We start from the raw sequence: 12,718 nt of genomic DNA, 5'->3' as shown, positions 1-12,718 counted from the left end.
CTGTTGCAATTTTCACTCGTGGTGGCAATTTTTGTATTATTTTTGGGTCAGAAGTAGATATACTGATCAACGGATGACAATGACCAAGGCTGTATATTGGAGATAAATATTGTAGGCTATTGAAATGTTCTTTCTCATCCAAGATCTTTCTATGCCAGTATGTTTTAATTTTATTCACCATGCTTCTTTTCCATGTTTCTTTTGTTGTTATTGTATCCAAAAATTCTACTGGGTCTGTTAGTTGATATTTAAAACAAATTTTCTTTGCATCTATGAACCAACTGTTGCTTTTGCACGATTTAATTTTCAATTGACGGTTTGCTATTTTCCATTCAACAGTTGATTTGTCAGAACATAGAATATTTCCAAGTAAAGTTATAATTTTTATATCAATTTCAGCATTTATGGGTAGTAATCCAGATAATAAATATATAGCCGGGTCTGCAGTTGATATTGGTAAAGATAATATTTGCTTTATCGTTTTCTTGTAGAAAGATTGTAATATTTTCAAAGATTTGCTGTTGGTCATTACAACATCTAGTCCATATAGTAGGATAGGCATAACATATGTTCTGAAGGTGGATATAGATGTGGATGGGTCTAGTCCATTTTCTCCATGCAAGCCACTTGCCATTAAACTGTATAAAGCTCTTCTTGCCTTCTTAATGTTTTCCTCCGCAGTTACTAGTTGTGTGTTACAGTTCGATCTTTGTATCCCAACATGTGTGGTTTTATCAACTGTAGGCATTTCCCTATCATCCATAAGAAGTGGCATATCATTATGGGCATTGGTGTTGGTTTGGATAGGTAGTACAACGCTTTTAGTAGGTTGTATTATATATGACTCTCTTTTGCTGTAATCATTAGCTATGTTGACTAGTATTTGTGCTTCAAACTGAGAATTACTAGTTATGGTAAGATCATCAGCACAAGTAGGCGCACTACAGTTGATCGTTCCAATATGTCCTCCAAACCCAGTGTTACATATTTCGTTTAATAGATCGTTTACATAAACTTTGTAAAGGTCGGCATTAAGAGTACCTCCTTGTCGGACACCTTGTTCAATATTAAATGCATTTGATTGTTCACCGTTCAATTTGACACTGGATCTTGCATTTTTATATAGATCATCAATCATGAGTATTTCTTGCGGTGTGAGTCCCATGTGAAATAATTTGCGTATAAGGCTCGAATGTTTTACTACGTCAAAGGCCGACTTAGCATCTAGCATAACAAATATTGTTTCTTTTTTCAGATCTTTGTTCTCTCGTTGAAATTCCTCCATAATTAAAGAGCAATATAAAGGAGATGCATTCTATATCTCAAATACAATCCTTGGCATTCAATTTCTATACTTCAATAATTACAGGGGCGGATCCAGGACTTCGATGTCTGGGGGGGGGCACCATGAACCAATATTTTTGTTGTTAAATATATATATGCGGATTTGAGTGGGTGCTAGGTTTGTTTTTGTGTTTTTTTGTGTGTTTTTTTTTTTGGGGGGGGGGGGGGGGGGTCAAATCATTATTTCTGTATTTCGATATGTTTTAAGTTTTTTACTTTTGCACTTTATTGCCAATTGATCTTTATTATATTCGACCTAAACATGCATCAAATGTTTGCCACTGGACGTTTAACAACCATGCAACAATTTAAACAATATTTTCTTTATATTTCATCAACTCTATATTCTGTTATCTATATTTTTTGGCCCCGACTTATACTTTTTTGCACATTATTCGAATATCTGCAAAACACCTTTATATCTTCATAAGTGGTGACCTTTTGCATAGCCTCGTCCATGTACATGCATGGTAATTGAAACAAGACCAATAAAAACAAATATAACTGCATGCTTCGGCTTTTAGAGAAATGTTTAAGTCCAAGATTCTGTTACAAACTAAATTTTAACGAAAATCAAGTAGCATTTTATTAATGATTATTTAATAGGAAATGTCAATTTATTTTTCCTGGACGAGGGAAAGCATTAGGGTAAAGGGGAGGGGGAGTAAATTTTTTTGTTGATTTCCCTTCCATAAGAGGGGAATGAAATATGATATTATTTAAAAAAAAAAACATATCTTCTAAGTTATCAAAAAATAAATAGTTTAATTTGTTGCTAAATAAATTCAAAAAAAGAAAGTTTTGGAAAAAAGTACATTTACAGGAAATGTTTGTACCTTTTCTTCAAAAACACAGATCAGACGTTTCACCTGGTAATCGATCTTAATCGGTATTGTATTATAAACCAATACAATTTTGTACTATTCCAATCATAATGTAAATGTATTTTGATCTATTTTACATAAAATCTTTTGCATAGACATATTACACACAGGTGTCAATATTTACACACCCACCGATAAGTTGTCATAAATCACGCATGGGGACGCTGGTATTAATTAACGGCCAGTTTAAGAAGCCTAATCAAGCTGTGACAATTTCCGCACTAGATAAGAAGTTTCAGTATCAATAAAATTATGTTAGAAAAAAAATTGTTGACCTGAACTGGGGGGGCACGTGCCCCTTGTGCCCCCCGGTAAATCCGCCACTGAATTATTATTAATAACTTATGATCATTATTTTAGAAGTTACAAAATCCCTTGTTCCACACAAACAGATTAAGAATATTCTTGTTCAGATTTCGTTATTTGGAATTTGACAGCTAATAAAATTTTGCGTTATATTTTTGTTCGGAGTCGAGTGCTTATTTTTGGTAAAAGTAAACGATAGGATTTTCCCTACAACCTCGTTTTCATCTGTCAACACACAGTTCAAGAAATGGTTGCATCAACATTTGGGTTATGTAAGTTTCAATGTAGGTGTTATAAAGCATCTGTAACCTATCGTATTCAATTATTTGTGACAGTTGTTTACTGTATTCTTGAATTAGGTAGGACGGTCGGTATATAATTCCGGACACTGTGGAAAAAGCGGCTCTTGGCATATACCACATTTCCTTATAATTTAGACATTCTCTGGTTTTATTTATAATCTAGCTTATGCAACCACTTATTAAAGTCAAGTTAATAATATCAGCTAACATTATACATTCTAATTTACCAAATGTGCTGCACCTCTGTAATAACATATATAGTGAAAGAGGTAAAATCAATGCCATATATATAGTGTATAATAATTATTATAGTCGCAGGTAAAAATTTAAACAGTCACATGTAGGGTATCAGGTCCGTTCGTGCCCAATACAGTTTCGCACCCTACACGTTCGCACCTGGCACGTTCGCTCCCAAGGTCGGTTTGGACCCAATTTTATATAAAATTCCAGTTGAATAATTAGAAAATCAAGATTGTTTTTTTTTAGTTGATTTGATGTAAAAACTGCATCTATTTAGCTGGGTATGAGTAAAACACAAAAGATTTTAACAGCTTGGCCCCTTCGATCTGAAACAATGGAACAAAAAATCATAGCAATGCACTAACGGAAACATGATTAAAATTTATTCAACACAAAAAAATACGTTGTCATAGTCTCACTTTATTTTGAAACAATGAAATAAAAGTGAGCAATACACTTAACCAAAACATGATTAAGATTTATTCAACTAAAAAAAAAACCACATTGTCTCACTCTAATTTAGGACAATGACAAAAAATATACTTATAGGAATACACTTGCCAAAACTTGATTACAAAGTTATTAAAGACAAAACCGATAAAAATTGGGCGCGAATGTGATAATGTGCGAACGTGAATGGGCGCGAACGGACCCGGATTCCACATGTACAAGGTGTACAAGGAAGATATAGGACATCAGACTTCGTCTGGTTATATCATACCATGTGACAAATCTTTTGTGTTAGTGATACATAAGGACCATCACCTAATAGTCTGATTCATCTCTATTATAAATTTTGAATTAATTTACAGGAATCTTCTACCACGAAGTGCTTCGTTGTTTATAGTTGTGACACAGTTATTTAAGACAGGACCACCAACAGCAAGCTTCTTTTCTATGGGAGAAATGTCATCAAAGATCCAGATGCCTCAGAAGGATGAAGCCCTTGCAGGTAAAACCACCTTCTTGTGCAGTTCTTTATACATGTTATATATACAAACTAAAATCATAAAATTGAATTGAAAATGGAAATGGGGAATGTGTCAAAGAGACAACAACCCGACCATAGAACAGACAACAGACGAAGGCCACCAATGGGTCTTCAACACAGCGAGAAACTCCTGCACCCAGAGGCTTCCTTCGGCTGGCCCCTAAACAAATATCTATACTTGTTCTGTGATAATGGACGTCATACTTAACTCCGAATTATACTCAAGAAACTAAAATTAAAAATCATACAAGACTAACAAAGGCCAGAGGCTCCTGACTTGGGACAGGTGCAAAAATGTCAGTATTTATTATTTATTATTCATTATTAATGTTATTTGTATGTCCCCATTATATGGAAGAACTTTTTTTGCTTTTCACAGGCAAATTTTGATACATGAATATCTTGTGAAATTCATGTGAAATGACTTTTCATGATTTTAATTCACTAGACAAAAAACCAAAAAATGTTTTTAAAAATATCACTATGAAAATGAAATTTTTATTATATTTATTATACCCTCAGGGCTGAGCCACGCAAACCTCTAAGTCAAAAAAATTAGTTATCAATTAAAATCAATGCCTCCCCACAAAAGATGAATGGTTGTGCTGAAGTACATATAGAAATCTGAAAGCTTAACCTGAGTGTGCATAAGGTGTATGTTAATGAAATTTTCTACTTAAGGAAGACCAGAGAAAATGACAGTATCACCCAAACATGCTGTTAATGGTAACACTATCAAAGAACCATTCCTTGAAGGCATGGAAATGGCAATGTTTGGTAAGTACATCTACTGTTAATGGTAACACTATCAAAGAACCATTCCTTGAAGGCATGGAAATGGCAATGTTTGGTAAGTACAGTGAAGTACATGTATTACAGACAATGTAAACACTGTGTATCATCGGTACAGCAGATATAGCTGTAAAGGTATTTCTAAGGGTAAAAAGCTTTATACCATACATGCATTTAACAATGCACTGTACAGAAGTATTTATGTGGTCAGCTATACACCGTACACAACACTTCTTTTCTGAATAAAATATCTAAGAATATTAACATATATATAAAAGATTTCAATGCCATTTATTTAAGATACATTTGAATTAGGTTGACAGTAAACAGTGTGACTATTTGGAAAAGAATGAATATCAATATCTGAAAATAAAAAGTTTTATTCTATTTTTAGGACTTGGATGTTTCTGGGGAGCTGAAAGAAAGTTTTGGAAACACAATGGAGTATTTTCTACTATGGTTTGTGTTTAAGATTAGCAATTGTTAAAAAAAGATTCAGTCATTGTTAATGTTATAAATTTATGTTTTGATGTAACACTACATGCTTTATGTGTTGAGATTTTCCCTGTCAAAGAATTTCAAAGTCTATTGTAAAAAAATTCAGTAACTATAGTCATTATAACAGATTGTCTCATTTTGTTATTAAAAAAGGTGATGTGGTCTGATTTGAAGCAAGAAATAACATTTTTCAGAATGCAATTGATTTTGATGTAGGCAACTATAGGCCACTGTACTTCCTTCAGCAATGAGTGAAACTCATTTAGTATAGTATAGTCCAGCTATAAAAGGCCAAATCATGACAAGATGTAAAACAATTCAAATGAGAAAACCAACAGCCTGATTTTATAACTGTAACCATGTATGTAGTCAAATGTTTGATAACTTTTGTTCAGTAAAAATTATGTTTTTAAGCAGGTAATGTAAGAAATCTAAGATATGTAAACCATTTTTTTACATTTTATATCAGTTCATCTATTCCTTTATCCTAAAATTCTGCAGGCGTTGAATTTTTATTATTTTGTTTTAACAATACTCCACTACAGCATTTTACACTTTTTGTCTTAAAGGGAAAATTCGGGATTTTTTACTTATGGTTTAAATATGTTCATTATGACAAAATATATATATTCACAAAGTTTTATCGGTATATGTCCAGTAATAAAGGAGAAATTCAACAATTAATGAAAAATTATTAACTACTTCCTGTAGGTCGTGACGTTTTCTCCTGGTTTTTGCATGCCGGGATTTAAAATACAATCAGTAAAAGTCTTGGTTTTTAATGATATTTAAACGTTATCGTAAGCGCGCCGATGACTTATGGTTTATCTAATAAACATCCGATAATAAGAAGATAAGACGCACAGACGTGCAATTGTACACATTCATGAGATAAATTTTCTATGTTAAACGTATATATTCGAATTATTTTTGTAGACAACCAAAAAAGTTATAAATTTATTAATTAATGCATTTTCGGACTGATATATGAGGTGAACAAATTAAAGTACAATAATCTGTAAAGACAATATGTTGGTGTACTCTTATTGACCTTTTACTATCTCTGCTATGACTAGATTTATACGATGTGTGTATTCACGGTTCTGTGGCAAATTGAATACTCGTAGATAGCTTGTTGAAAGGTAAATTGTTATTTGCACTTCGGTATTTAACCACGCCTCTAGGGCACACCTTGCCAGGTGTGACTGTCTATTCAGATCAGTGGATTATAAAACAAGGGAGCATTCAATATACACATCTATAATACTAATTCAAGTTTGTGACAAATAAAAATAGATCGCCGTGGAATTATTTAATTATATTTGCTGTATCATTTATTTCAATTCAAATAAATTAATTTACTAAGTAATAAACAATTTTCGGTTAAAGACGGGAAACTTAATTCATGTGTCAGAATGAAATGATATACACCTCTTGTCCTTGATTTAAGTCTCATTAAAAAGGGGAAATTAGAAATAGCTTTACCAAAGCATTTTGATTTTCTTTATTAGGCAAAAAATGTACGAGAACACTTACATTTAGACTTTTGAAAGCCATGTATTAATTGATATCTGAAACTATCTGAAGATATGTATAACTCTACCTAAGCGGAGTATAATATGTACGAACAAAGAAAAAATACTTTTGTTTTTAAATCTTTGCACATTAATGATTAATTATTGTTATCTTTTGTTCATTTAATTACTTAATTAGTACCTAAAATATGTCTACCGCTTGGCATTAAAACTCGGTTTAGTAGGAAGGGGTTATGTCATATACTAGATTATATTATTTGGATGAGGATTTGAGCTATCCTATAAAACACATTTATTAGTTAACTACATTCGAGACCAAAGGATATTAATTTAAATGATTCAATTAACTTTACTCACATATTACTTATATGTCCATCTTATGATTTTTGCGTGCTTGTTTTTATAGAACAGTTTATATATGGTCAAAAATTTATCATAAAATCATAACTAAAAATGTCTTGTTCGGAGAATGATAGTACTATAACAGTGGTTCCAGTCAGTCAAAAGAGTCAGATTTTGACGAGTATGGTCATTTTGGGTACGCACTAGAGCCAGAGTATACCGAGGAAGAGCTCCATGAAATGGAAGCTGCAGAAAGTTCCCGAAATCAAGATATCCTTAGCAACCATCGCTAGTTTTTAAAACACAGATTGGTGTTCGTGTATTAAATGCATACTTATGCCGTTATTAACAGAATGTCTTTGTTGCCACGAATTTACTCTCTTTGATGGTAATATTGAATTGGGTGAATGCATTAGTAACAGCATCGATTTCAGAACAGTTTGTCTGAACCCGGTTGTTCTTGAAACTAACTATATAAGTTTTTTTTAAGTACAATCGTATTCATATTATACATGTTAAATGAATGAACAAATATTAAACCTATCTGTTTATTGTTTTCCGCCCATGTCTGCTCATCACCCTGCAGAAATAAAGTTTGTCGCACGAAAAAATGGTGTTAATTCCAGAGTCAAAATTTAAAGAACTTATTTTCCATGTTTTTTGGTATTGTTCGAAAGAGAATTGACCTAACAGAAGAATTACTATCTTAGGCTGTCAGTAACACATGTAGAGCAGTGGGTCGTTGTTGGACATGTAAATCTTATAAAGTGTATCATCTGTTAAATTTGCAGGTCACTGAAAGGGGAAGTTCCATACGGAAGTAGGTTTTGAGATTGATTTTTTTTATATCCAGTGACACATTTTACATGCGTATTCTTGAACGTTTGATACATCATTTACTCTCAAATTGCAAAAAACGAAAACTTCCACTTGTATTTATAGTATTTGTTGAAATAGTCCTCGTCTCACAACGTATAATACTCTATCTATTTGACCAACGATGTTCAAAAACAAAAGACAACGAATTTTATGTCATCTTTCCCTATTTTTGAATGTAACTTATAAGGCTGTTCAACTGGCAAGAATACCGCTAAAGCGGATAAGCAGTTTATTCTTTAAATTGCTATCATATCACGGCAAGAAAGAAAATAAATCCTGAAATTGATTTGAAACTTTAATACTCAATAGTTTTCCTAGAAAATACTCACACCCCTTTGGGATTATTAGTGTACGTCCAGCTGCATATATTTTACATGAATGTCGGAACAATTGTGATGATGACGAATTTCTTCCTTTATTCGAGAACAATCTAATTGATATATAAAACTGGGATTTTACTATGTTCATAACTTTGATGAACCAAAGCAAGATATATATCGACCTGTATTTAAATCAAACTGGTTCTCTTCTTCTTCTTCTTCTTCTTTTTTTTTGGTATACAATATAGTCTGATACATGTATATATTTTGAATTGCACTATAGTTCCGTAACTTTCTATCCAGGCGTATAAGCCAACATCGAAAAGTGCGTACATTTTTTAAATCAATATTTTGGGTATGTTCCAGTCTGTCCTTTACTATTGACAAATTACATTTTCCCAAATTAACCCTCGGAAAAAATATGTATATAGATTTTTATTTCTTCAAATCTTTTTTTTTTTGTGGTATTTTTTATATTTTCATAAATAATATTCTTTACACCAGAAATGTTATTTATAAACATTCAAGCGTACGAGTTAAGTTATTGGCATCATATCACTTTCTGACACACAAGACAGAGATGTGTATTATACACCTGATAGTTCAAAATGAAAAGTTATTAGTCTGCCGTGTACACTGATCAATACCTACAGAAGTGAAACGATGCATGAACTTGCAAGCCCGACAGGAAATCGCTTGAATACCTGGACGTGTCACCTGAGTCCTCACACCCCTCACAATACCTTTGGGAGTAATACCTTTAGCCATGCTGGTGATCAGATGAGGAAAGATCCGAATTTATTTGAATAAAGTTTATTACTTTAAAGAATTATGAAAACAATTTTCACGGAACACTTATTTATTATTTGAACTTTGACTTTTTAACTCATTCCAATATTAACTGTTTAAAAATAACAGATATATAATAATGGTCATTTTCCCTCAGCATTTTCCGTATCAAGTTTATAGTTAGTCAGATAAAACAATCGTACGATTGACAAGATATCGACACGCAATTACGACTACATCGGTTACTGTAGTTTTGGTTCTTTGTGTTTTATAGACATATCGTGATTATAATCGTAGAAGATGACAAAATGGCGGAGCGTAGAAAATTGATACTCAAAATTTAAAATCGATGTTGATCTCTTATCTAGCGGAATAAAACTTTAATATCTATAAATTTTAGCCTTTTTATACAGAATGGACATAATATCAATTTTTGATTTTTTTGCGAAGTTTCCCTTTAATTCAGCTCTTATATAATCTCATGTTTTCTATATTTTTCACCCCTTAAGACACTGTGTTTAAACTAAATACCAGTGGCAGATTTAAAGGAGTAGGTACCTGCCTCGACCCTTTTGTAAGAAAATTGTTGATTATTGAGGGATTGCTGGACTCTAGAGAGGACCCCTTCTTATGCTAGTTTGTGGCATGGGCCCCCTTATAAAAAATTCTGAATCTTCCACTGAGTACTGAAGGGAAGACAATTTAAGAATTTATAAATTTGCCTTTCACACATTGATTGCAATATTGTATGTGTAATGACATCTGTATCAGTCTGAAATACATTTTAAAGGTTAAATTCTTAATGAATTCCTAAATGCCATTTTGAGAGAAAGGTTTGATTAAATGATGTGTTTTTGTTTTCAGGTAGGATATTCTGGTGGATTTACACCTAACCCTACATATAAAGAAGTTTGTTCAGGTGGAACAGGCCATAATGAAGTAGTCAGACTTGTGTTTGATCCAAAGAAAACATCTTATGCAGATATTTTAAAGGTAATAGTATAGAACTTTTCTTCAAAATTAAACTACCATTGCTTGTACTTTAAAAAGTCATCACTTTACCAAATGAGGTAGATAATAAGCTATGATAGTCAAACCTGCTTAAAAAGACAACCTGTATTAATGCAAAAACTGTATAAAAAGACTATTAATAGTGCATTTTGTAAAGCTTGTGTATTAAAAGACCACCTTTCTTTATATGAGACTACATATTTGCTCTCCCTTAAAAGTGATCTCTAAAAACAGGTTCAAAACAGGTTTCACTGTTTTTTTAATAGTTGAGTTTATAAAAACCAGATACAGACGGGTTGAACATGGAATCTAACCTTTGCACACAACCCAATATAAAATGAATAACTCATTGAACAAACAATTCATGGTTCATCTATATCCACATAATCCATGGAAATTAGAATCCAATGAAGAATAATGAATCTGCAGTAACCCTAAAAATCTTGCTTGAACATTATAAATCATGGTTGTGGCTGAACATGTTTAAAACTGATTGACTGACATTTTTAAAACAATACAGGTACCATAATTAGTTACATACTTCTGTTTCAGTTATTTTGGGAAAGTCACAACCCAACACATGGAATGAGACAAGGAAATGATGTTGGCACCCAGTATAGGTCAGGAATCTATTACTATGGCGAACAGCAAGAACAGGAAGCTAAGGAATCTCGTACAGCCTATCAAAAACTTTTAACAGAAAAAGGCCATGATAAAATAACAACTGAAATATTACCAGCTGAAGAGTTTTATTACGCTGAGGACTATCATCAACAATATTTACATAAAAATCCAAACGGATATTGTGGACTTGGGGGCACTGGTGTTTCATGTCCTATAGGTCTGTTTGCAAAAAAGTCAAATGATAAAGAAGAATTGTGATTAAATTTTTTTCAACCCCGAAGATTTCACATTCATTGCATAGTTTAAATAATGTATTTCTTGATTAATTAACTATTATTATCTAACAGAATAGTACCATTAAATTCACCATTACAGAAAAGGTCCTAGAATATATTATCACACAATAGCAATATGTTGGTGAAATGCAGATTCAAAGAACTTAGAAAAAAATGAACATGTTGGAATGTTATAGTTAAAAAAAATCAATTGCTTATTTATGATATTTTATGTTCGATTGTTTTCAATTCAGGGACTATTGTGTTTGGGCATATTTTTCAATAAATCAGTGTTGTGGAACTTTATTTTAAGATATATGATATAGGTGATTGCATACTATCAGTGAAAGAAAAAATATGTATGAGTATTCAAGAAAGCTATTTGTTTTTCTACATTTTCTGTATTTTGTTATTTGCTGTGTATTCAACAGGCATTAATTTATTTGTAAAATAAAGAAAATCAAAACAGTTATAATTGGTGTGTTGAATATTAAAGAATGCAAGCATTATATGTATGATCTACTTTTGTACCTTTAATTCATATTATATTGGTTTTAATTATCACAAAAAGAGGCAGAAATAATCCGAGACATTTAAAACTCATAAACACTACATAGAAAACTAAAGACAGAGCAATTTAAACACCAGCAATAGCCTTGTGATCTCAGGTATCTTATGGTAAGTAAAGATATGTTTCATAACAATCTGATGTAGGAACATTGTCCTTGATCTAATTTATATGGTTAAGTGAATGCTTAAAAATAACTGTAATTTTATGTCTTGAATTTTCTGTATCAGTATTCAAGGTTAAGTCGGTTATTTATTTCAGACAATAAATCATCTATATTTGGTGTTAAGAATTACTGAAAGGTATAAATATCTACATGTCAGGGTTATTTGACCTTTGTATCATTCATGGTTCATTTGTTAATTTTATTTTTTTATGGTTAAGCCTGCTTCTCAGATCTATAAGCAAATGGTCACCTCTATATGGTGTTTGTAATGATTGTAAGGGTTACAGAGATATACTATAGGAAGATGTGGTATGAGTGCCAATGTCTGTCTGATAGAATTCATCTGAAAGTGATCTCATTTAAATTAACCATTGGTAATGTTATGGCTTTTTTGTAATAAAACCTTTATCATTAAGACTTTCAACAATAATTCAACACTGTTATGTAATATAACTGTTTTTACCTTGTCCTGTGAATGAAATTCATTCAGAAAATGTGTATTACTATATTGGTTTACTTTTATAAATTGTGACTTTGAGTGAGAGTTGTCTCATTGGCACTCATACCACATCTTCCTATATCTATTATGTCTATCTTTAATACTATTTAATCCATCCAATATTCAGAACTTTTAAGCTGTGGTCAAGGTCATATGGCACATGAAATATGCACATGATCAACATATTGTATAGTTTAAAACAAACCAATCATGTATCAAAACTGATACATAATAATTAAGTGTGTAAACATATAGTCATTCGGTACAATGTCTAGGACCAACAAGTCCATGTGACATATGACAGACAGACATAATGTTTACTCTTCACACAGAATCCACATACACTGTACCAA

At 31.9% G+C, this 12,718-nt stretch overlaps 1 protein-coding gene across 3 annotated transcripts in view; it reads left to right on the top strand.

The window, feature by feature from the left end:
* The window catches only part of LOC143063214 (peptide methionine sulfoxide reductase MsrA 2-like), a 30,538-nt gene extending 18,931 nt beyond the window's left edge, over positions 1–11,607 (top strand). The window contains exons 1-6 of one of the 3 annotated variants that reach the window (XM_076235215.1): positions 2,716–2,806; positions 3,889–4,028; positions 4,749–4,844; positions 5,254–5,318; positions 10,087–10,215; positions 10,786–11,607. In XM_076235215.1, coding sequence (XP_076091330.1) covers positions 2,805–2,806; positions 3,889–4,028; positions 4,749–4,844; positions 5,254–5,318; positions 10,087–10,215; positions 10,786–11,115 — 762 coding nt within the window. In that variant the 5' untranslated portion in view covers positions 2,716–2,804 and the 3' untranslated portion in view covers positions 11,116–11,607. Of the gene's footprint in view, positions 1–2,715; positions 2,819–3,888; positions 4,029–4,748; positions 4,845–5,253; positions 5,319–10,086; positions 10,216–10,785 lie in introns of those variants that run through there. The other 2 variants (XM_076235216.1, XM_076235213.1) reach the window with 2 other exon arrangements.
* The last annotated feature ends 1,111 nt before the right edge of the window (positions 11,608–12,718 follow it).

The sequence above is a fragment of the Mytilus galloprovincialis genome, chromosome 2, assembly GCF_965363235.1.
Source record: "Mytilus galloprovincialis chromosome 2, xbMytGall1.hap1.1, whole genome shotgun sequence".
Taxonomy (NCBI): domain Eukaryota; kingdom Metazoa; phylum Mollusca; class Bivalvia; order Mytilida; family Mytilidae; genus Mytilus; species Mytilus galloprovincialis.
Note: the sequence above shows the minus strand (reverse complement) of the source record. Positions and strands in the feature narration are given on the sequence as shown.